Here is a 25,717-nt window from a genome sequence, read left to right as displayed (position 1 = left end):
TCAGCATATCCGTCACGTTCCAGGTACTAAAGATTCAGCTGGTGCCAAAGGATTCGTCGCATTCTGCAAACGGACGATTGTCTCGCTTATCGATTTCGCTGACAAAGCTCTCTCATCTTTGGTTAGAAGGTGAATAGTCCGCCACATTTGAGACCGCGGGCCAGGCCGCGGCCATAAATCAACGCCGTTGCGAGTGAAAACAAGCTATCGGGAATGCCGAAGGACGAACGCAGGGGGTTCGATGAAAGGCATGAAATCCGCGAACCACGGGCCATTTTCATCCGCGACTGCGGATTCTCTCATTCTCCTTCTCTCTGTTTCTCTCTCGCGCGTTCTCTCTCTCTCTCTCTCTCTCTCTCTCTTCACGCTCTTTCTCTCTTGCGCTCTCTCCCTTCGCTCTCTCTCTCTCTCTCTCTCTTCACGCTCTTTCTCTCTTACGCTCTCTCCCTTTGCGCTCTCTGTCCCTCGCGCGCTCTTTCTTCGCGCTCTCTGTCTCTCGCGCTCTCTATCTCTCGAGCTCTCTCTCTTCGCGCTCTCTGTCCCTCGCACTCTCTCTCTCTCGCGCTCTCTGTCTCTTGCACTCTCTCTCTCTCTCTCTCTCTCTCTCTCTCTCTCTCTTCACGCTCTTTCTCTCTTACGCTCTCTCCCTTTGCGCTCTCTGTCCCTCGCGCTCTCTCTCTTCGCGCTCTCTGTCTCTCGCGCTCTCTATCTCTCGAGCTCTCTGTCCCTCGCGCTCTCTGTCCCTCGCGCTCTCTGTCCCTCGCACTCTCTCTCTCTCTTGCTCTCTGTCTCTTGCTCTCTCTCTCTCTCTCTCTCTCTCTCGAGTTCTTTCTCGTTCATTATATCATATAACGTCCTCGTTTAGGTGGATTATTTACGGCGACAGTTATCTTCATCGGCAGATAAAGCAGATAAAGCCTCCGATTATTTCGGCAGCCCGTCGGTTCTCGGAGCAATAACGGCGAGCTGATTCCGCCGTCGATTTTCAAGTGGAGAACGCTCGTCCGAAACGTTCGGATCTTTCTAGCCAGAATATCCTAGATAGTCTAGTACAGTAGACTGTACTCCCTGCGGAGGTGTTTTAGATCGTCGGGCAAGAGATCGCAGGTCAAGGGCAATGCCTGGAGGAGCTGTCGATCCGGCGACGACACGCGCTGCCCCGCGCGCGGTATCCGCGGACTAAACGAGAAAACGAGCCCCCTAGATCATCGGGGACAGTTGACCGGAGGCGGTACAGGTTTTAACGGTGAAGCGGAACGGCGAGGCGGTAGCCGGCTGATTCCTTAAACGATGACGAAACACCGGGAATCTTTCGCCGGCGGTGCACACCGGCGATCAGGAATGTCCTTTCGGAGTTGTCATTCGCGTGCCTGCGATCCACATTCCGCAATCCTGCCAAGAATGCCGGTTGTAAACGACGCCGTAGGAAAACCGCTACGCGGCCGTCGGTTGAACACGCTCTCCGAAAGACGCGGAGAGAGAAAAAGCGCGAGAGAGAGCGCGGGAGAGAAAAATATCGCGAGAGAGACGGCGCGCGAGAGAGAAAAAGCGAGAGAGAGAGCGAGAGATAGGAGCGCGAAGAGAGAGAGCGCGAAGAGAGAGAGCGCGAGAGACAGAGAGCGCGAGAGAGAGCTCGTGACCCAGTGGGAGAGAGAGAGTGCGCGCGTAATCCAGAGAGAGAGAGAGAGAGCGCGTAATCCAGAGAGCGAGAGAGAGAGCGCGTAATCCAGAGAGAGAGAGAGAGAGCGCGTAATCCAGAGAGCGAGAGAGAGAGCGCGTAATCCAGAGAGCGAGAGAGAGAGAGAGAGAGCGCGCGTAACCTAGAGAGAGAGACAGCGCGTAACTTAAAGAGAGAGAGAGAGAGAGAGAGAGAGAGCGTAGCCCAGGGAGAGAGAGAGAGAGAGAGAGAGAGAAATTGAGAGACGAAGAAGTGGAAAGAGAGAGAAATTGAGAGACGAAGAAAGAGCGAGAGGGGGGCGAGGGAGAAAGAAGGGTCAGCGACCGAAGCGAAACTTGCTAGACCGTGAGCCCCGCAGATGTGAAATGAAACCAGACGGCAGATATACGTTGCCCCTGTGCGGATTATTTCGCATTAGATCGCTCGAGGAAATATTTTCGACTCGGTACGAAAGCAAGAGTCGAACAGGGACGCCGATCCTCCATCGTGTTCTTCCCCTCGGACGATCTGACCGGTCCCGACAGATTCGGTCTCTTAATGGTTTTCGTGCCACTCGTTCTATTTCCTATGGGGACTACAGATGGAGACGATACACGGAGAACGTTGATTGATACAGGCTGCACCAAGAATTCGTGCTCCTACGAATTTATTCCCGAATTTACCAACGCAGTAATTTCTCCCGGAAATGCCACGTTTTAGGTCGCTGCGAATTTCTTCCCTGGGCCGGTGCTACGCCCATGTAATTCGTTGCTACCGCGATGCTAAATTCGTCGACGAATTTCTCGGTGAAATTAGTATACTTTCTGGGTTAAATTCGAAACAAAATTGCGCAAGATCGCGTCTCCAGGAGACTCGCCGATCCTGTATCAGCTTTGAGCCGTCCTGTACCAGCCCGAACTACGAGTTTCGGAGAAAGTGCACGGCGGAACGTGTGACTCGGCGTGTTCCTTCGTAATTATCGCGCATGGGAACCCGCGGATCGGCGCACCGCGGAGCTACGAAATTATTTGTCGCGATCGAAGTGTCCCAGTTCGCCGTCGCGATAACCCTCCCCCCGGTTCTCGTGTCACCGTCGGCGCGATAACCGAGCGCAATTGTTTGGCCAGAACAGTAATTGGAGCATGCGAGCGAGCGGCTTATCATCTCGCGAGCAAACGTTCGCGTTTGCAAATAAGCAAGATAAGAGAAGAAGCGGATCGAAAGAGTCCGAAATTAGGATCCGATCGCACCGTTCCACGAGTCTGTAACGTTCTGCAACGCTTCCGAGACCGGCTTTTCGCGCTTTCGATCGGCGCTTCCCGGTTTTCCTCGATTTCCCGCGCTGCGCCCTCCGCGAAGGGCTTCGACGATCCCTCCGGTTTCTCGATCGATCCGCGTCTCTTGAGTCGGCGAGCTCGTATACAGTTTCCCAGGTTTCTCTTTTAACCGTCGACACCAGAGAAAGCAGTACAGGATGTCGCAAAAGCGCGGACGAGAATTTTGGATAGAGACGCGAGCGCGCGAAGAAGTCGCGCCGCTGCGCGGTGAAGAGCAGATCCTCGTTTTCGAGGATCTAATTAAGAGATCCGAGGAAGCAGGAACGATCGCGGCTCGATCGTCGACGAGGCCGTTCTCGCAATCGGCGATCAACGGATCCCCGACGCGAAATTCATCGGACGATCGTCGGTTGTTTGAAAATGGCGGTCGCGGGCCCCATTAAAACGTGCACCGAGAATTCACTGTACCGGTCGGCGGATATTTTTGCCCGTTTTACGGTCGTTCCGTAAGTTTCGTTCGTAATCGACGAACCGCTGGATCATCGTCGCGACGACCGAGAATTACGTCGCGCCGACGGAACGCGGATTCCGCGCGAACGCGCTTCGGCGGCGTTCGCGGGGTCGGGGGTCGTTTCGTCCGGCGATTAACACCGGGCCACCGTATTCCGGATTTCCCTCGATTTTACACGATAGCGGAATGACCGACGGGAATCGCGGAATGGCCATCGGGGCCATTGGCATCGCGAAACGATCGTAAAATCAAAGAACGCGGCGGCCTCCTCTCCTCCTCGATCCCCTTCTAACGGAGCCAACGCGGCGCGAGCGAGCAACGGGTCTGTCCATTTTCGTAACCCCGGGTTTCTTCGCTTTTTAGTTATCGCCCTGTGCCCGTTGCACGCCACTTATTGTTTACAGTCGCCGGCCGAGCTCCGCTTTATCGCCGTTTGCCGGAATTTACGGCCGGATGCGAATCGCTGGATTTTCTTTCGCTCGCGAGCACACCGTAAAAAAAGAAAGAACAACCAACGAGCCGTATTTGCCGGAAGAAACTAGTACTTTGAAATGTTTATTGATTCGAGTCGGAATTTGAAAGATTAGGGTGAGCTGTAGGTATCGCTGCGGTTTCTCGATCGAGGCAGGAAAATAAGATAAATTGATAAATCGAGCTTCTAAGCGAAAGAGGGACGATTTGGGGAGAGGCGGTGCGATTATTCGAGGCTCGCGGCTCGTTTTTACAGTCGCCGAGTCATTTTTACAGCCGCCGAGAGATTGTTGCAGTTTCTGAGTCATTTTTACAGACGCCGAGTCATTTTTACAGATTCTGAGTCATTTTTACAGACGCCGAGTTATTCTTACAGTCGCAGTCATTCTTACAGTCGCCAAATCATTTTTACAGTCGCCGAGAGATTTTTAATTTCTGAGTCATTTTTACAGTCGCCGAATCATTCTTACAGTCACCAGCTCATTTCTACGATCACCAACTCTCAACGATTACAAAAACCAAAGTCACTATACTCGAACAATCGCGTCTGCTCCCCCCAAATTGTCCACTTTCGCGCGCGATCCGAGCGCGAATTAGAGAAACATTGCAGCACCCAGACTCACCCTATCAACAGAATCCTCGTGCACGGAATACACGGACTGCGGAAACGTTTACAGAAACGACGAACCGGCGCTAATTACACCGCGAAACGCGGCGATAAAACGCGTTTGGAATCGCGTCGCTTTGAACGTCGGTGGACGTCGAGAGCAGGCGAAGAAACGGCCGACGGGAATGAAATATCGAGCCCGCGTCGCGCAATTTGTCATCGTCGTGTCCGCGGTTCCGCGGCGGTGTGCCCGGGCATCGAAAGTACGAGGCGAGTTCGCCGGTTACAGAGGCACATCGGCGCCGCAACCATTAATTGCTCTCCCCGAGCACTCGCGTCCGCGTATCTCGCGCTTTTTCCGCGCGATTAGCGCAACGCGTTTTACGTAACCGGGCGCGCCGCGACTCGCATAACATCGACACGCGGCACGCGGTACGTGTCCTTTCGGTGAATAACTTTCCACGATTGGATCGCGGGCCGATCGATCGGTCACGATCGTCCGCAACCAGGCGTGTTTTCCCCGAGGAATCCCGTTGCCATAATCTCGTCGCGAGAACCGCGGACGCGGCGTCGAACGCCGTTGCCTCGCCGGCGAATAAATTTCGAATCGTAATCGCGACCATAATCGACGATGCTTCGCGAGTTCCCGAAGCCGAAAAAACCGGCCGGCGAGCCGAAATAACGGCTTCATCCAGCGTCGGAGGAAAGTCGCGCGCCGGCGATCCGTTCCGAGGGAATAAAACGCTTTAAAAGTCGGCGCCGCGATCAATCGCGCGGCCGAAATCGCGTCGGAAGTTGATCGTTCTCGGCTTTGTTGTCCTCGCGATCGCGGCTCTTCTCGGCTCGCGATGCTCTCGCGAGCAGCCGCGGCCGATTTCCGTCGGCTCGCGATTGACCGCCGACGATTTCCGTCGGCTCGCGATTGGCCGCTGCCAATTTCCGTCGGCTCGCGATTGGCCGCTGCCAATTTCCGTCGGCTCGCGATTGACCGCCGTCAATTTCCGTCGGCTCGCGATTGGCCGCTGCCAATTTCCGTCGGCCCGCGATTGGCCGCTGCCAATTTCCGTCGGCTCGCGATTGGCCGCCGTCAATTTCCGTCGGCTCGCGATTGACCGCCGTCAATTTTCGTCGGCTCGCGATTGGCCGCTGCCAATTTCCGTCGGCTCGCGATTGGCCGCCGTCAATTTCCGTCGGCTCGCGATTGACCGCCGTCAATTTTCGTCGGCTCGCGATTGGCCGCTGCCAATTTCCGTCGGCTCGCGATTGACCGATTAACCGCCGCCGATTTCCGTCGACCCGCGACGCTCTCGCGAGCGGCCGTCGCCGATTTCCGTCGCTCGGCGACGAGGATCCCGGACTAGAAAGCCGGGGAAATTCGCGAAAGTGCTCGAAAGCGTCGCCCGTGGCTGTCTTTTGTTTGATTTTCGCTTGGCACGAGCGCCGGCGGATTTGCCAAGCGTCGAGGGGAACGGGTTCGCGCGCTCGTCGACGTGCTTTGCTTAATGAACTTGCTAAAAAGCAGAAAATTCCACTGGAAAGTCGCCGGACCAGTCCGCCGATAAGACGCGCGCGCGATCGAGATCATATTTTCCCGATAAATGGTCGATAACGGGGTTCTCGATCGAGGAATACCGGGGAATCGCCGTGAATTCCGCGTAAGGTCGCGGCGCGATGGGAAAACCGAGCGCCGGATCGGCGGAACGTGCTCCGAGATCTGGAACACGCGAGAGACCGTGAGACAGGGAACGAGACGCGGGACGCGTCGGCGTCGCTTCCGGTAACAGGAGAATCCGATGACGACCGTGTTTCTCGATCGAATCGAACGGGGACCGGCTCTCTCTCGCCTGGTCAACGTTCTGCCTTCTCGCCTTACGTTCCGCCGCGGTTCCTACGCACCGGACTCTCTCTCGCGCGACAAATTCCCAGCCAGACGTATCAGCTTGGCTCGCGGAAATTCGCGGAATCGTAGCGAGCACGCGTTGCTCTTCCCTCGAGCAAAGCCTCCTTTTTTCCGAGCGGATCTCCTCGGGAACGAAGCCTTTTTCGCGGCGCGGCGCCGGGACGGATCTCCCCGAAGCCTCGCAGGGCAGAAAAAGAACGTCGCCGGCTCGATTTTTGCTCGCTTTATCGCGCGGTATCGTTCGATCCGAGTTACGATAGAGGGGGGTCGAGGGTTCGATATCGAGTTACGAGGATCGACGTGAATTATCGACGTTACCGTGCGCGGTAACGCGTTCCGCGGCCGGGCCCGGTGCATAAACGCGGTATGCCGAGTGCACGCCGATGCGCATAAAACTATTATGTCATAAGCTACGAGAGGCATAGAGGCCATTCACGGGGAGTTTACGCTTGCGGGGCTTCGCGGGGAGAGTTCCGCGACCACGTAGGACGTCTTGAAACTGTACGGCTGTACGGGCTGGATGGAACGTTGCCGGGAATTGCGTCAACGGTACGTTAGCTGCTCGTCATCGAAATTCAATAATTCTTCTGTCATGTGCGCGCGACGAGACTAAGTCGCGTTTCGCTTGTATCGGCGATCGAGATGACGCAGTGCTTTGGAAAATGTTCACGGAGGTTCTTTGAGCCTTTGCTCTGCAGCCACGTCCGAGAGACGTGGTCAAAAGTCGGTCCGAAAGTGATTATCATGTCTGAGAGACGTGGTCAAAAGTCAGGCCGAAAGTGATTATCACGTCTAAGAGACGAGGTCAAAAGTCGGTTCAGAAATGATTATCACGTCTGAGAGACGTGATCAAAAAGTCGGTCCAGAAAGTGATTATCACGTCTAAGAGACGTGGTAAAAGAATCGGCTCAGAAGTGACTATCACGTCTGAGAAACGTGGTAAAATAAATCGTGCCAGAAATGATAATCACGTCTGAGAGACGTGGTCGTAAGAAGTTCGCGACAGACACAACTTCGGACGCGCAACCATAAAAGGGCTCGATACGTAGCCGATCGTGTCGTTGCTTACAGCACACGATCATCGAACCGAAATCGTAGGGCAAAGGGTTAAAAGACCCGGAATTACGAAACGGTAATTATCGTCGGTCGCCGGTGCCTGGACACGGAACGCGGAAAAATCGGAGAAAGGGTGGCCGGGATCGGCGGCGACCAAGCGCGCGATCGAGCGATCGATCACCGGCTAATAGTCGTTTATTAATGTCCGCGGATCGCGGAAAAATCCGTGCCGGAGAAAATTTCAATTTTCGCTTATGCAACCGCGCGCGTTTCTTGCGCAACGGTGTGCCGCTGAGAATCGAGCTGGGACAATCGTGAAAGCGTGAGAATCATTTTCTGTCTTGTCCTCGGCGGACAATTGGATCTATCGGCCGAACGAACGAACGAAGCTGTGCGCCGAGCGACGACGATCCTTTGTCTCGCTGCCAATTTCCGCGAATTTCGCCGATCCACCGTGTTCTCTCGCGTTCCGAGATCGATCGATCGTTCCGCCCGTTCCCGTTTTCCTCGCCGGAAACTAATCTCGTCCTACCTTGGTGTGAAGAAACGCCAGCGACTTGTTCACGTTCTCGATCTTGTGCACTCGCATGCGGCCATTGTTCGGCTTGGCCAGCCGTTCGCCGGAGATGATCTCGAGCAGCTTCAGCAGCTTCTTGCCGTCCGCCAGGTCCGTGAACAAGTCGTCCACCTCCATCCGCGCCTATCGAACACGGAAACGAATTCTACGATCAGCTGAAATCTCGGCCGCGGCTCGATCCGCGTTATCAGAGCGCATTGTCTGCCGGGAGAAGAGACCCAGCTACATACCTTCAGAAGAAACGAGTTGATCCATTTGGTGAAAGTCTTCTTCTGTATGTGCAGCCGTTCCTCCTGCAGGGCCTTGATGCGGCCCTGCTCGAATTTTAGCACGTCCTCCCTCTGAGTCATTCTCTTTTGTATGTCGGGACCACCCCGGAATCGGTTGGCTCTAGTCGGCGGATAATTCGGCGTGTACACGAGGTTGAACGTCCTGTCTTGGGGTGCGGCGCCAAGCCCAGCGCCGGGCACATACTGCGCCCCTGAAACCCAAACGTTTCGTTAGAACGGAAGTGTCCCTTCGACCGAAACCGGGGGAACGCGTCTAAACATCCTCAGGAAGCCGGCCACGAAATATCGTCCTATGAATACCGTGGCAGACCCCTGCCGCGCCGCGCTACGCTACGCGCAAGCGGAATCTGCTGCGTTTCCAAGTTTCGAACGGCTGCACCGAAGCAATCGTCGCCGATACGAATGGGACACCCGGTGTGCAATAGACTCGGCCACGGTGGAAATTGCATTATTTGAAATAACATGTTAAATAACGCGTTATTTTATTTTGTGATTATTTGATGCAAATACTTGGGATTATTATAAAATTTCCATGTGGTTATATTATTATTATATATTATTATTATTTCTATTATATATTATTATTTTTTTTATTATATACTATTATTATTTCTATTATATATTACTATTATTTTTATTATATACTATTATTATTTCTATTATATATTACTATTATTTTTATTACATACTATTATTATTTTTATTATATATTACTATTATTTTTATTACATATTATTATTATTTTTGTTATGATATATTTATTATTATATTATAGTATTATTATATTTATTATATATTTATTATTATATAATTATTATTATATATATTATAATATTATTATTATAGTTATTATATATTTATTATTATGTTATGTTATATTTCTCGAGAAAGAATTCTGAAAGAGGAACACTAGGTGCATCGAAATAGAAAAAGGCAATTCGCCATTCGCTCGGTGCGGCGATTCGCGATAGCGATTTACGCTCGTGGTCCGGCGGGAAAAATAAACGCAAGACAATAAACCCCGTGGACAATGATGCTGTCGAGTCATCGTGCCGGCAACAGCTTCGCGTACACCTTTCCGCGGCACTCGTTTCTTGTTTGCCACGCGCTTTATCACTGTCGCGCGACCGACGATTTCATACCGCCGCGTTTCACCTTCTTCTCGCTTCGAGAGAAAAAAAAAGAACAATATTGTTTAATACAACTTTAAGAACAACGTAGATCATAAAATTCGCCCTTTTCCCGCGACTCTGATAAGAGAGGGAGAGAGAGAAAGGTCGACGACCGCTGGACAGAAAAGCAGAAATTTCGCGCGGAATTTGTTATGAACGGTCTGCCAAATGGAAAACCGGAGCCTAGATGAGCAACAAAGGAAATTGCAGCACGATACTAAATTATCGAGACTATTTCGAGCTTCCGCAATCTCTCTCTCGGCGATAACGTATCAAGAAAAGAGCCGCATCCAGGGTGCGCGAATAGGAGAACGTTGTTCGCGACGAGGCGATCGCGATCGCGCGTTCTCGATCGCCGCGGCGCGCGAATTCCTCGACGAGGGGGGGAGGCACAATAATATCTCAGATGGCTAATCATGTTTGCGATAACTTTCTCGATTAGCGGTGCAACGATTGCGACAACGCGGTGGAATGTCGCGGATAAGTTTCATCGAGCGACTCGTCGGGGCGCACGCGATGTAACGAATTTACGAGGGCTTCTCTAGCTGGAAACGCGATCGATCGGGTTTCACACTTGTGGAACATCCGCTCCGGAACTCGGTCGAGCTTGTTACCGTTTCAAGGCTGTATCGCTCGCGTTCGTGGAAATATCGCGAGCGGGGGTGGATGTGCATATATCGGAACAGGTTGATACTTTCCGCCGCGAATTGCGATTTCGATCGCGAAATCGTCGGTTGTATTCCTGACTTCGTAACATCGTAGCCGGCGCCGAGACGAATCAAACGATCTGCTATGACTGGATTTGCAACTTGAACGTCTCGTAACAACGTTGAAATAACAATTTCGGACCTGGCGAACGTGTTTCTCCAGCAGGCGGCGGAACCACCGGTGCGGTCCGAGGATTTCGAGGTCGGAGAATTTCTGTTATGAAAAGAAGTGAAACGGCTGAAAATCGTCGATCAACTTTTTCAGCCCGCGACGCGGGACGGGAAGAGGCTAATAAATAAATCTCCGTCGGGTATGAATTTTTTGCGGGCCGCTGTTTGCTCGATTGAAACAGGTTGAAAGGAGCGGCGTCGGCCCCGGTCTTCCCGCGGCCTACCGTTCATCAACTTTTTCGCGGGGCAACGTGAAAGGGGAAAGAATAGAAAGAGAGAGAGAGAGAGAGAGAGAGAGAGAGAGAGAGAGGCAATTCTGATTTTTTACGGTCGCGATAAATAACGCAATCACGACGGGAGAAAAACTTGGCCGGTCAAGTTCTTAACGCCGCGCGCCGCGCCGGCTCCGATTTGCATACAATTGTCGCGAGCGAGAACCTCGAGAGGATTACGGCGCGTCCGATACCTGTCCGCCGCGATATGCAATTTAAATGACGACTCGCATAATCGTTCGCTATTAATTCGCCGGCTGGATACATACATACGCGCGACCACCGCGCTTAAATAATTCAACATTATCGGCCGGCGGAGCGCGCTTTAATTGCCGGCCGAACTTTATCGACGAAACGCTGCCTGCCTGCCTCTCTCTCCCATGGTCATCGAATCTTCGAACAAATTATCATAATCGATGCTCTCCCGTGTCCTTCCTATTCGCGTATAGTCGTCCGGTCTTGCGATTAACCCTTTGCACTCGTGCGGCGACTCCGAGGCGCCGCTAAAGGCTGCTGCATCGCGTTCGCAAAATGATTTTCACGTTCTCCGTGTGCACGAAGTGCGACTGTTGGTCGCAGAAATTATTTTAGATTCATACATCATCGCTCGGAGAGAAATGATTCCTGAGATCATTTGGAGCAACTTTTTCCTCAGCGAAAATGCGATCCGCGGCTTCGTTTACGAGTTATTAACGAAAAACGGTGACCAATGAGGGATCGCGTGCGACTGACGCACCGCCCTCGCGACCACTGCCGCTGCGCCAGACGCCCCGCCTTCGCAACGGGAGGGCGGAGCGCTGGACGCGCTCGCCTTCCATTGGCCAGCCGTTTTTCGTCGATAACTCGTAAACGAAGCCGCGGATCGCATTTTCGCTAAGGAAAAAGTTTCTCGAAATAACCTCGGGAATCGTCCCTTCCTGGTTGAAACATAATCTATGGGACACTCTGTATAACAAAAATAAAAACACGTAGACCAGCTAATTGCACAAAAACGAGAAGTCGAAAGCCAATGTCAAACGAATCGAACAGTGTGATCAACGATCGGCAGCTAGATAAAGATTTCTCCAATTTTCGTTCGCCTAATCGCGACGAATTCTTTCCGTCAGCTTTTGCGTGGGACAGAAACTCTTTCGCGACAACAGCAACGTTACCGGCGACGTAAGAGGAAAATTACGGGAAATTATCGCGCAATTAAAACGGCCCCGCATGCGCAAAGCGTCAATTACGCTCTCGCTACCGTTCCATTAGGAACGCATCGAAGAATGGCGGAGGTTCGACAGGCAGTTCGTTCGGCAGGTGACTACGCCACTGGCAGCCCGGCCCGGGATCTCGTCCGCGTTGCGAAGCGTGCCGCGGCGCGGACCAAGAGGGCAATGACAAGCAGGTAACATCGCAGATTTGATTAGAGTACTTAAGACGGACTGCTCGTCGGCACGGTTTGCCTCGAAGCCGCTGGAAAGCACGGGAACGCGATTCCAACAGCTCCGCGCGCGCGTTTCCGAGCGTGTTCGCCGGTGGATTCTTCGAGCGTGACGGCCGCGGGCGCGTACAGGTTTCGTATTTTCGCGGAAATTACGGTCGCGGGGCGAGCGTGGAAACGCGGGGAACGCTCGTTCCAGCTTCGGAGATCGCCGAGGCCGCCTGGAAACCGCTAGGATCCCTGGGATCGCGCGGATAACTCTCGTTTCGCCGGGCGGAGGACGACCGCGGCTCGCGATCGCCGCGTTTCCGCGAGCAGAATCCGCTCCGAAAAATGATGCAATTCCGTCGATCATGCTCGGAGCGTGGGAAGGGCCCTGAAAAAGGCGGCGGAGGCTGCGACCGAGGATTCCGAGCGCTCCCTAAGGGCGCGCGGCGTCCGAGGCCGGGACCTAGGACCAACAAAAATAGCTCTCAAGGTCCTAGCCAGCTGGAGGGAAGAGTCCTCGATGGAATTCGAGAGGGTTCTCTCCGGCCGCAGGATTTTCGGAGGCGACCGAAGAAGCGATATCGCTCGTCCGGCGAGCGAGCCAGTCGATTCCGATGGCTGCGAATAGCGCGCGGGGGCCCCTCCCAGCACGCGTAATTACGAGGAATACGAAGCGCTGCGCGTATACGGCTCGCTATCTTCTCCGATAAGGTCGACGAAAGCGGCGGGGAATTGCGCCGATGTCGGCTTTATCGGCGAGCTAATTGCCGATGCCGATTTTCGTCGGACGCGGGGGATGCGCGGCGCCGTTTTCGGCACGGCGAAATTCGGCCGACGATTAAAATGGCGGCATGCTCCACGTCGAGAATATTCGACGATAATATATATATATGTATATCGTTCGCAGAAGAGGGAACGGCGCGGGGATTTCAGCGTTACCGTAATTCCTGTGCGACATTGTCTCCGGGATGCTTCAGTGGTCGACGGGCCCAACGGTCATCGCACGCCTCGAACGATCCTGTGACGACGCGGTCTGCTCGCAGCGGACAAACAACACCGATAAATCACGCGCCGGAGCGGTTTTGACGTTCGCGAATGCCGACGCCGAACTGATTCAGCGGTTAATGGAAGACCACCGACACGGAGAGTGGGCCTGTTATCGCGTATCGCGAGCCAGCCCGTTGTCACCCACCCTATCCTCGCGCCGCGCCTCGGACGCGAGCGTGTGCGAACAAGAGGTAGCCGGGAACTGGAGCTCTCTCGGCCGCCTTCCGCCGCCGCTGCCGCGGCGGTTTCGACCGCTCGAGAATAAAGGAAAAAAAAAAGAAGAGAAAAAGACCGCGCACCGTCTATCGGTTAGCCAGAAGTTCGGCTGGCTAACCGTTTGAAACGGTTGGCGTGTGCTCGGATAACTATTAACTGGAGACGTCCGAGGCGGCCGAACAAGAAGGAACCCATCGAAATCTCCCTTTCACCAAACGGTCGCAACCGGGAAGAGAAACCGGATGCCCCAAAGAAGTCATCGCGAAATGGTCCGAGGGGCTTCGCCGCGTTCTAAGACCGTTCCACGCGCGAGATATTTGTGTCGCGGCGCGCGCGAGGAGGTTTCTTCGTCACGAGTGTGTGTGTGTGTGTGCTGGTCGAAAGCGGCTGTTTTTATAGTTTATATTTGTATTGTTGCGACGTGTAATGTGATGGTAATGTAATAAATATAATATAATAATAATATATAATAATATAAATATATATATATATATATATATATATATATATATATATATATATAAAACAGCTTAAATTACGGCTAATATCAAATTATATATATTTATATTACTATATTTATATTATATATGTCATTAAGTGATATAATTAATATAATATAATAATATATAATAATACAAATATATATTACAAAATTATAATATTATAATACATTAATAATATATATATATATATTTAATACATTATAATATTATAAAAGCGTTGAATTTAAGCAAAATATGAAGAAAATCGAACATAAACAGTATAATTGCAGTAACTTGCATGCACTTGTGCTAACTAACGCTAACTAATGTTCGAGGGGGTCAAAACTGACCTTCGTCCTATTTAAACAGCCGTCGTGTCATTCCATATTTTCATTACATATTTGTTCACTTATGCTGCTTATCGTCGTAGAAAACGTTTAGTATCGCATAATATCATCGTAGAATGAAAAATCTGAAGAACAAGGTGCGTCTAACTGAACAATCTGCGATTCTTCAGATATTTCTATATCTGATAATACGTTGTTGCTAGAGAAATGTAGTAAATGTACCAGTTTTGCAACTTGTACAAGAAATCTGAGGTTCTTGAAGTGTTCCATTTTTCTGCAGCTAAAACTTGAAACGTTTTTCGCAACTTAGAAATCGAAAGAAATTCTTAGAAATGGAAATCCGCCGCCGCGATCACTTTTTTGCAAAATTTATGCACATTATTAATAAATAATCAAATCAATAATAATTAAATTAAATTAAATGAATTAAAAGTAATAATAAAATAAATTAATACAATTAATAATTAAATTAGGGCTGAACCCTCGATCAGTGATCGCCGCAGAAAAATCCGCGACGCTTCCAGCGAGCGAAGATTCGAACGGGCGAGCTCGAACGACCGTGCTTAGGATTTCGAAAATGTCCCAGTTTTCGCGAGACGGCACCGGCCTCGTGTACGGCGGCCGAGACGATGTCGAGTCCGCGTCATCTCGCAGCCGATCGGCCGTATACAAATTGTGTTTAATTACCAGACGCGACGGTTCTATAAGAGGCATTGATACGTCTGACGTGCGCGGCTCAAGTCAGGATCCGACTTACATATGTTAATCGACGAGCCGCGCGCGCGCGCGCGCTCGCATAGGCGTAGGAGTTGGTCCCGAGGCTTGGTTCCGAGAAGAAAGCCGAGCAGCGTCATCCGTGACTTTGCGAGCGTGATGTCACCGCCGGCAGATATTCCACGATGTTTGTCATTGCGTGATGCAACGACACGGGGAGCCGCGGAATCGGCGAGCGGTTCGCGAACACGACCGGAAACACGGTGAACGGGTCGCCCGAGACATTTCTATAGTTCGAGGTTAATCGATCGTGACGAATTCGGGATCGGGAAACCTTTAATCGACGGAACCGGAGCGTGCTCCTTCACGCGATCGTTCCACGTCGCGAGGATCCGTTTCCGACGACGTTATTTCAAACCGATTTTTAATCGGTTAATCGAACCGATTCATTGCTGGGAAGTGGAAGAAGCGTGTCGCAAAATATTGCAAATATTGCAAAATATTTGCGAGTCGCGGTTATACAGGCTGTCCCGAAAATGTCTCGCAATCCTGAAATGTGAGGTTTCTGGGGTCATTTGAAGCAACTTTTTCCTTTGCGAAAATTGTCTCCGAGGCTTCGTTTACGAGTTATTAACGAAAAACGCTGACGCCCCGCCCTCGAGGCCACTGCCGCTGCGTCAGACGGCCGACGCGACCCGGCATTGGCCGCGAGGGCGGAGCACCGGTCGTGCTCGCCTCTCATTGGCCAGTGTTTTCCGTCAATAACTCGTAAACGAAGCCGCGGATCGCATTTTCGCTAAGGAAAAAGTTGCTTCGAATCGCCTCAGGAATCCCCTACTTTCGGATTACGAGACATTGTTGGGACACCCTGTATATTTGTCGAGTCGTCCGAAATATTCCCGATAAAAACAGAGAGTTTCGCAGCGCGGTCCGTCCGGGGGCGGAAACGAAGTCCGAGGATCGCCGGATAATTAATTAAGGCCGCGGGCCGGGCTCCGTCGATGGGCGTTTTGTAATGGGCGCGCAACAATGGATTTCGCCGGCGGCGGCGGCAGCGAGCTAAGCCTAGCCGCGGCGGAAAGTCGAGAGAGAATCGGGCCGGCCGATCGATTGCGAAAGAATTCCGTGGCTGTACGTATCTAGATGTTGCGAGCCGATCGGGAGAGTTTCTCTGTTTCTAGCGTGGCGCATGCACCGTGCTTCCGGTGGAATCTCGGCTGCGCGTCCTATTCGCCCAGGTGAGCAAACAAGCTCGCGAACGGTACCCAAGCCGCGCGTCCGCGCAACGCGCGACGATGAAAGTTGAAAATATACATCGCGCCGCCTTCGGCGCACCTGGACGCGAGCCGAACGATTAAACATTTACGCGATCCGCCCGCAGATACGGCCGGCGTATTTGTAAATCAAATTAGCCGGCGACGCCGTTGCCCGCTAACCACCAATCCCGTTCCCCCCTGCCCACCCCCCTACTTTTCACTTTCTATCGGACGAGGATCGTCTCTGCCGGTTCCTCGTGAAATCGGTAACGAAGCTGCGCCGAGAAACGCTTTACGTACGGATGGACACAGCTCGAGGAAAGGGAAACGCTTTACGGGGACGGGTTTCACGAACGAAGGTGTTCGAACATCTGGTCTTTATCTGATACGAGGCTGACGACGACGGTGGCGCGACGACGAATTCATAAATCATAACGTCATCGACGCTTTCGCAGGATAACGGGGCGTGAATTTTACGCGTAATCGACGAAATGGCCGATTCGCGCGTACCGAGCGGTACTTTTCCGCGATGGGACTATAATCGAAATCGATATCCGACGGAGTGATTATGGTCGCACGTCGTAAACGCGTCAGTCGTATGCGAGCCAAACGGAGCGAACATCATCGGAGAACGGACACAGTTCACGAGATAAAGATAATTAGCTGAACGATGTTCCATTGTGACGCGAGTCGAATGGAAGCATTGGCCGCGGACTATAGTAAGAGTTGAAGTCGTTCTTAGAGCTTGGATGGTGTTCGCTGGTTAGCTTTTGTTCGACGAGTATACTCGTCGTGGAGAAGTGACAATATTTTTGTGTCCTGATGAAGTATAGTCGTCGCGGAGATGTGGCAATATTTTTGTGCCGTGACGAGTATACTCGTCATGGAGAAATATTTTGTGCCTTGACGAGTATACTCGTCATGGAGAAATAAGGGTATCTCGTATCATGACGAGTATACTCGTCACGGCGAAATAACAGAATTTTATGTCACGACGAGTATACTCGTCACGGCGAAATAGCAGTATTTTATGTCACGACGAGTATACTCGTCACGGCGAAATAACAGTATCTCGTATCACGACGAGTATACTCGTCCTGCCCAAAAAGTAATATAACCATCGACTACTTAAATCGTAATTTTACTATTTTCAGACCAACCCTACACGAAGGTGGACACACATGAGTCCGAAAAGGGGGCGCCACTATTAACTGGTTAAGGGAGAGTCCCCGGCCAGACCGAGAGGCCCGAAACGGTGCCGGAAATACGGTGGCCGCCCCCGGAAGGGACCGGAAGAGGCCAGAAACGTAGAAGACTCCACGTCCGCGCCGGGACCAGGTGAAATCCGAACCGTATTATGATCGAGGCGCGTCCCTCGCCGGCTGGAAAGGGACACCACCTACTATTTGACATTGATAGCGACGTGCAAACGTTCGTCCGCCGTGGCGGCCGGCGGGGAAAAGGATGCGACAAGGTCTGGCAAGTTCAAACGATATGACGGCACGCCTATATTCGGTCCACTGGCTTCGCGATCGGCGATGTTACCGACCCTTTCCCAGCGGCACTTGTTGCCTCGTTCTTCACCAAACGCAGAAAGAACTACGCGTTTTGCCGGGTACCGAGCAACATGGCGGTCCCGTGAACTTGGGAGACTTGCGATCGCCTCCGGTTGATCGCAACCGGTAAATTAGCGTTCGGTTATTATTATTATTATTATTATTATTATTATTATTATTATTAATAGTAATACTACTACTAATACTAATACCAATACTACTATAATAATAATAATATTATTATAATATTATAATATACTAATAATAATTATTATAATAACTATTAATATTAATATAATACTAATAATATTATTATTAGTATTATTATTAGTATTATCATCATTATTACTAAATTAGAGTACAGCCAGAAATACGCTGGTTTCAACGTTTCCACCGACCCGGCGACGCTCCTTCTCTCTTCCGTGTTCGCCGCAGGACGGGCTAATTAGCGCCTCGCGTGTGAATCACCGTTCGCCGATCAACGAAATTCACGGAGCCGCAGGAAGGCGTGATCTTTTTACGATTCCGCAGGAGCCCTTCATTCATCCAGCGTAACAGGAAGCAGCGTTTCTTTACGGGAAGTGGAACGCCGAAACGCGCGCGGATTCCCGCGTACCGTGACGCCGACGCGAGAAACTGCATTCTCTTCTTTTTCTGGCCGCGTCGACGAGTATTCGTAATTTTCCCGATTCGGGAATGATATCGCCGGGGCTCCGCGAGCATCGCGCCGGAGGCTGAGTCACGCGCTCGATAATTCCCGGTAAACAGCCTGTGGATAAGAATGGTAACTTAGTTTACGTAAACATTGCGAAACCGTCCGCGACGGCTCGTTATCGCGTTTTATTATTCGATACGCGAGCATTACCGAACCCACCGATTTAGAATTAATCGCGCGAAGCTGTCCGATCGCATCATCCGCGGCCCCGACGAGATTCCTCCTCTCGTCCGAAGGACACGAAAGTCGTACGACCGACGGAATCGTTAAAATAAACGCGTCGCGCGGAAAAGTCGATCGACTCCGGCCAATCGGACGACGCGAAGCCGCGCGACGAAACGCGTAACGTGTGTTTACATAACCGTGAAACAAGATCGCGTCGCGTTCGCGCGTTTCGGTAATCCGTTTAACCGTTTGTCCGTTAATTCCGGATGATGTCATCGGTCTCCGGGAAGCGTCGTTTCGATCGCCGAACGTTGGATCATCGTCGCGAAGTAAAGGCGGCTCCGTTATACATATATTCTCGCGTAAAAAAAACGGGCCTCCTTATAATTCGCTGATCGCTCATTGATAAGCCGCGCTCCGCGGCCCGTCGGCGATCCCCCGTTTGCGCAAGAAACGTCGTCGTCCTCTTACGAGACCAACGCGCGTGATTCACCCGGTTTCCTGCGGACGTTAATTGTTAAATTATTACTTTCACGGCGCGGATTTGGCAAGCCGGCCGCGCATTAAGCAATTATCCCCACGGAATCGGGGAGCGGCGTGTCGCTTTTATCGATCCCTTCGTTTAAACAGGTTCTCCGGGGATCGTTTACCCGTCGCGGAGATTTCGCGGGCTCGAAAGCCGAGGCGACCTTCGAGGCTTCCATAAAGTCCGCAAGCCTACGCCGACCGCGACCTCTTCAAATCGCAGTCGCGAATGAACGGGGAATCGAGAGGAGGCTTTCGGCCGAGTCTAATCGCTTTTTTCCTTTTTTTTTCTTTTCGAAAAACGAAAATCAGTTCTGAGGCCTCACGGTCGAAGATTCCACGCGCGCAATGCGGAACGCTATGCTGGATGTCAACGGGTTACGATGGGCGTGACCGAACGAAACGTTATTATGTATACCGCGGAAAATGCTTACATGCCGGGGCTATCTGCTTCACGTTTATCTACACGCTCGCATTCTGATCTACGGTGGAACGAGTAGTTTGCGGTGTCCTTTGTAAGTTTCGCGTTAATGGCTGCCGTTACTCCCACGCGCCACATTAAGCCGCGTCGTTCCCGAGCTTGGTCGCATGAATTCTCGCCGGTGAATACGTGCAACGGCCATCTGAATACAATGGAGCTCGTCCAGGAGCTCCCCTCCCCACCGCCCGGCTCTAGGGACTTTAAATTAGGCGATTTGAATTTTGATCAATAGACCGCCCTCTTCAATGGACCGCGCCGGCTATGCGCGATGATTCAAATTTCCCGCGATTCTCGTCCTCGAGAAGTCGTTCTAGCGTTCTTTCAAATTCTGTCGATTCTGTCGATCGTTCTTCGCACGTTCGAATCGTTTTTTTATCAGTTTAAACGAAACGCGGAAACTAACGGCGGTTTACTTGTTTCTCATTTTTTTTTTACGTTGTCTAGCCTGGGTTATGTGCAACATGACAGAACAACATGACAGAGGACTCTACCGGCGGGATGGTCTCTCGATTTGCGGTTAGATGACATTTGAAATGCGTATTCGAACGTAATTAATCCATTAACATCGTTGCAGACCCGTCAAGGTAAGTATGAAGTGTCTAATTACTGTTTTCACGCGTTTCCGATGTTATTCAATCGCGTAATCAATACCGGCGCGCGGACAGATCCGAATGACATAACCTATAAGAGAAAAACACTTGTCAAAGTAATGACACTCGACAATCTTGACAAATGTGTCTTTTTCTTGTAGCAACTCCAATCCGCATCGCGTGCGCTCGTTTAATGAATAATCTGGTAAATGGTATCATCTGTTTGCACGATTTGTCGTTGTTTATAAACGACCTGTCCTACAATGATTTCTATACAATAATTTTTTAATTGATACTTTGCGATGTTATTGTTTAAAGAGAAAGGATGGCGTTCTGTAAATGTCGTGAAAGGAATGTACAGAGTTTCCATGATGCGATTACCAGTCTATTAAATTCTAATTAACAGAAGAATTTATGTATGAAGCACACAGATGCGGTTTCTAGTGGAAAACTATCTATATTTGCTCGGGGAGAGTCGTTTGTTGTTGCACAGATACCATTAATTGGTATGTTGCTAGTAGGAATACGGCAAGTAGGTCACGACCATCTAAAAATAGTTTCCAGTGCTTGGTCATCGCAGAGTGCTGGAATGTTTGTTACAGGATATAGTGTTTCCTATGATCAGAGTGTCTAGGCATGTCAGGGAAAAGGAAAAAGGTAACCTTAACGATGAAAAAGAAGCTAGAAGCCTTATTTAGAATCGACAACGGCGAGCCACTGAAGAGAGTAGCTATTGACTTGGGGGTGGGGACTTCCACTGTATCAGACTGGAAAAAAAATAGGAAGGACATCGAGGATTTCTGTGCCAAGATGGTGTCCAGGGACAGCTTAAGCAACAGGGGAACGATAAAAAAGGCAAAGAACGTGACACTGGACAATGCTCTGTACATCTGGTACGTTAGGGAACGCAAGAACGGCGTTATCATATCGGGACCAATGCTGAGAAAGAAAGCTCTCAGCCTCAACAAAAAGTTAGGTGGAGATCCCACCTTCACGGCAAGCATGGGATGGCTGGGAAGATGGAAAGGCCGTCATGGAATCAAATTGAACCTCGCCAATGATTGTCTTTCCAACAACTCTGCTCCTGACAAGCAAAAGAACTACCATCTACTACTGGGCACCGACTATGAGTCGGAAGCTGAAGAGGACACTCGAAGTTCTGTACAAAGTAAACTCCAGGATTCGAGAAACTTGGGACACGCACAGGCAGTGGTAATGCTGGAGAAGTTAATTGCATACTTTGGTCAGCAAGGTGATACACTGGACGATGAATTAAGTACTCTTAGACGTTTGTTTGATCGTGCGTCGAAAAAGTGCCGATCGGCTATAAAGCAGGAAAAGACAAAACACTTTGTGCAATAACGATTCTCGGTGTACAGTTTATAAATTCTGTAAATATACGATAATTTTCTACGCTTTTACATTTTATTATACGCCGACGCAATAAAATGTACGGAATTCGAGGAAGAGAAAAAGGGACTGCGCATCGATTATCCTACTTTTCGCCCTATTAATCCGATGGCTCGGATCTAAAGGGAGCATCACGTAAGTAACAGGCTGGCATCCTGCGCGCAAGTCGTTTTAATCTGTTTTATGTAATCAAGCTATTTACGATGAGCCGGTGATTCGTTTGATGATCGTCATCCAATTACAGCGCCGATAGCCGTTTAATTTAATAGAATACCAGGGTGAACATCCTCTAAGAGACGCTAACCCGGGGGGATGCACGGACACACGGACCTCCTGGGAATCGCGGCAATTCCAATTTCCGCTCCGTCGCTCCGATTCGCTCGACGTACCCTAAAAAGCCATTCCTCTCCTAACGGACCATTGATTTTCAGCAAAATTATGCGTGCTCAGCAGCGAGAAAAGACCGCCATCGATACGAAATCACCGTTAGGATCTTGCAGATGCAGGAATCCTTCGAGTTTTCCGAGCGTGAACGAAGCCATCGTCCCGATACGATTTGGTGAGTTTTCCCGGTTTGGCGTTGCTTCGACGCTTCACCATTCCGTAAGATGAAAAAAGTGCTCGTTAATCTGTTCGCAGGATTTCACGCCGACAAGTTCAAGCCGACGCCACAGAAAACGCAATGAACTTGACCCCCCTAGGCGGCTTTCGAAACGAATTAGGGGCACGGTTGTTGCGCAAACAGCATTCACGCGCTGCGAAACAGCGAAACGTGAAATGAAACTTCGGTATAGAATTCCATTTAATTGCACCGATGGATGCAGCGATAACGAGACAGCGATGGTGAAACTCGTTGCCGGACTACTACAGGGTCCGCGAGACGCTTCAATCGTTGAGAACAAAGTTGGAGATAAATTGGGTTAATAATAGCGTTTCCAAGTATCCTCCCAGAACCGAATGCATATCCAGCATATTTTCATGCTACGGTATCTACGGGAGGGGGGCCATGAAAAATGACTTCACACTAACAAGCCTGAAAAGCCGCGATAGGAGCTACACCGAGTGCTATACCGAGCCAATCGAAAACTATTCGCCCCTTTATCTAATCGCCGTTCCTGCATTAATTACACGGAATCACAGGCAACAGAGCCGGCCATTCATTTATCCGATCTTTGCTTTCAATTCTCCTGTTCTTTCGTTTGTTTCTATTGTTTGAACGCGTTCCGTCGAATAGAAATTGGCGAATATTTGATTAATCGAATCATATGAAATTGTTGCTTCAAGGGCTGCAGTTAGGAGACCCCCAACAAAGAAAACTCGGCGACACGAATTTCTCGAGGCACCAATGTAATGCATTCGGCAATGATCCACGTGACGTCAGGGGCCTGTAGAAAGTTGACAAGAAAAATCTACATTCCTGCATGCGTTCCGGCAGTTTTACATTCACCGTCGCCCCGCCGTGCTGTCGGCGTCTACGTACTAGAAGAGTCTGGCCGCGTGTATGCGCCAGATACGAAGCCCGTTCGATCGTTCGTTCTTTCTTTCTTCATATAGTATTCCGTGGACGCGCACCGGAGAGGGGTCACGTACCGGGGACATGCAACTAATTACGGTGATCAGATGTCGTTAGGGATCTACTACGAAAACCAGCCCCATAACTCGTGCCCCTTTCACCCGTGCCTTTTTTCCCCCCTCTATCGGGGACAAACACTTTCGACTCGGGATGAGGTAATAACCGTGGACCCACCGTATTTTCTATCACGTTAAAATCTACTGGGTGTTCCGAAGAAACGCCAAGGGGCCCCTCCCCCTTGGCACAGTTTGGACGAACGGAACGGTAACGAATTTCTGAGATCATTGTACACTTTGTCGTAGACAGGCCCGATATAACTTTGTAAATCTTTTGAAAACAGGTTCCACGCGGATCGACGCAACGAGACCGTATAGATTTTCCCCGATTCGTGTGGTTCGCATAAATCGACGATTGACGGAACGCGGGAGTACGCGCCAAGCCTTGAAGTCTGTAACCGGAGTCGTTGGTTCTCTCGTCTTGGGTTCCAGGACTCGCCAAGGATCTTTTTCTCTTTCTCTCTCTCTCTCTCTCTCTCTCTCCTGCTTGTTCTCTCCGGACTCTCCACGTAGCGTCGGGCAGAAGGAAGGGGGGGATGCCCGAGAGCGGTCCAGCAACTCCCCAGAAAACGTGATCGCGCTCGCGCTCGCGCGCACGCACGCATCAGAAACGTACTTACGTTTTGCTGGTAGTACTCCAACTAACGTTTGCTAGCGATGGAACGAACTACATACTCTAAATCCCAAGGAATCCCACCGGCGAAGGAAAAAAAGCTAGCTTCGAATTCTTTCAGCAAACGATAATCTTAGCTGTAAATAAGCCTTAACAACGATACGAGTTTTTACAGCAATAATCTAAACCGTGGATTTCTCGGTCTCTTTGTATTAGATAACTATCCAGAACGCAGTGATCTTTGTATCTATGCGTCAACGGTTCGAGGTTAATGCAATAACTTCTTGGCGTACAATGGAAACGTCGGGAAGAGGTCGGAGAAGAAGTTATCGGCAAGTTTTTAATCGTAACGTATCATCAAAAGATCTGTCCTATTGCGTTCGCTTTCAACGATGCTTGTTATCAAGGTTGCGTCTTCTTTTCCAGATCCTACCATCCAACAATACGCAGTATTTCCGTGATAGCGAATCAAATAATCTCCGTAAGCTCTGATCCATGATCACCTTCGGCTTTCCTAGATTCAGGCTACGGTGTCTATTACTTTGGAAGGCGCCGTCGCTATCTGAGCAAAGTCTACCGACATAGATTAGTTCCCAGCGGCGAGGCATCGAGGCTAATAGCAATGATAGCTGTCCATCTCGGAAGAACCGTTGCAGGTTGATAACACAGGGGAAGAGGAGTAGAATAAAGACGTGCATCGCGGTTAAGGCTTTGATCGAAAAATCAAGCTCACAGGGGAGCGTAGGGTCCTCTCGTAGGGTCTTTTCACTTTCTTTCATTGATCGAAAGGGGACCCGCGAAGATCGTTCTCTGCTGGATCGAGTCCATCGCTAGCCGTGGCTTCGCACACACACACGACTTTCGCCGCGTTCGACTTGTCGAAAGGCCGTGGTAGTGGTGCGACGACGCCAGGAGGGAGGGTTGATTGGTAGGGGCAAGAAAATACGGCGCGAGAAAGGGAGAAAACGGAGACGGCGAGCGGAGAGAGAACGAGAAGGAGAGGAAAAAACGACGTCCATTGAGAATTACGGTATTCGTCGAGTAGAAGAACGGGCCAGCCAGGTCTGGAGGGGCTCATTAGAAACTCGAGGCAACGGCGCGCGCGCGCGCTCGCGCGAGCACGCGAGTAATATTATTTCCTCGTGGAACGCAGGGGCTAAGGCCGATCAAATGCCGGGTACCGTTCAGGAAAGGATCGAAGTCCGCTCCAATTTCATGTGCAACCAACGCTCCCGGCCCGTTACAATAATCGCCACCCGAAGGGGAACTAGTTCCGACGGTGGAGGAAAAACGGAAAACGTCCCCTACGACGCCGATAATCCAGATGTTGCAAGCGTCTCCCCTCTAGGGAAACGTCGAGACTTTGTTCTTTGAGTTTGATTTTTTTTTTCTAAGAAATCGAGCAGCGACCCCTCGCGATTGCAGTGGCGGGAAAGCGGTTATTTAAATATTCGAATTGGTTAAGCAAATCGGAGAGCTTCGCTCAGTTTTATGACTCTTAAATGTCTCGATATTTTGTTGCCGACTGAATAGGAACTGCCAGAATGTATATGACATAATTAACCGATGCGGTGACTAACGATAATAAATGAAATAATAAAATAAATTAAATAATTTCGAATAAATCTTGGAACGGTGCAGCGAATCGGCAGTTGCCGGAAGATTTAAAAGTTTGCCTCGTCCTTTTTCTGCGCGACTTTCCAGGTATTGTAGTTGCGACCCTTCGTTTCCTTTCCTTTCCCTTCCTTCCTGCCTTCCTTGCTTTCCCAACTCGGATCGAACGGTCTCGGTCGAAGCCGAGTCACAAAAGTTCTATTCACTTTGCATTTTTGTAAACAAATTCGGTTTCAGCAAAGCAAGAAAAATGGAACCCGAGTAGTTCTGAATATTCTAGT

The 25,717-nt window shown here is 50.5% G+C and overlaps 2 protein-coding genes across 18 annotated transcripts in view; one reads left to right on the top strand and one right to left on the bottom strand.

Moving 5' to 3' along the window:
* Positions 1–25,717, bottom strand: part of kst (spectrin beta chain, non-erythrocytic 5 kst) — a 49,492-nt gene that overhangs the window by 22,944 nt on the left and 831 nt on the right. For 3 of the 4 annotated variants that reach the window (XM_033477262.2, XM_033477264.2, XM_033477263.2), the window contains exons 1-3: positions 13,016–13,153; positions 8,287–8,537; positions 8,012–8,179 (exon numbers count right to left, since the gene is read on the bottom strand). In XM_033477262.2, the coding sequence (XP_033333153.2) occupies positions 8,012–8,179; positions 8,287–8,537; positions 13,016–13,034 (438 nt within the window). In that variant the 5' untranslated portion in view covers positions 13,035–13,153. Of the gene's footprint in view, positions 1–8,011; positions 8,180–8,286; positions 8,538–13,015; positions 13,154–25,717 lie in introns of those variants that run through there. The other variant, XM_033477265.2, reaches the window with a different exon arrangement.
* Positions 10,518–25,467, top strand: cag. 14 transcript variants are annotated; one of them, XR_013034701.1, is made up of 6 exons: positions 11,767–12,052; positions 12,984–13,773; positions 17,293–17,820; positions 18,052–20,164; positions 22,865–24,168; positions 24,249–25,467. XR_013034701.1 is itself a non-coding variant. In XM_076526047.1 (4 exons), the coding sequence occupies exon 4, from the start codon at positions 20,807–20,809 to the stop codon at positions 21,530–21,532; it is 726 nt and encodes a 241-aa protein (XP_076382162.1). In that variant the 5' UTR covers positions 13,569–13,773; positions 17,293–17,820; positions 18,052–19,614; positions 20,025–20,806; the 3' UTR covers positions 21,533–21,583. The 14 variants fall into 14 exon arrangements, 13 of the variants coding, with proteins under 13 accessions (XP_076382161.1, XP_076382160.1, XP_076382162.1 ...); XM_076526047.1 differs by lacking the exons at positions 11,767–12,052; positions 22,865–24,168; positions 24,249–25,467 and having other exon boundaries at positions 13,569–13,773; positions 18,052–19,614; positions 20,025–21,583; XM_076526054.1 differs by lacking the exons at positions 11,767–12,052; positions 22,865–24,168; positions 24,249–25,467 and adding an exon at positions 20,773–21,583 and having other exon boundaries at positions 13,569–13,773.

This window comes from Megalopta genalis, chromosome 13 (genome assembly GCF_051020955.1).
Source record: "Megalopta genalis isolate 19385.01 chromosome 13, iyMegGena1_principal, whole genome shotgun sequence".
Classification (NCBI taxonomy): domain Eukaryota; kingdom Metazoa; phylum Arthropoda; class Insecta; order Hymenoptera; family Halictidae; genus Megalopta; species Megalopta genalis.
Note: the sequence above shows the minus strand (reverse complement) of the source record. Positions and strands in the feature narration are given on the sequence as shown.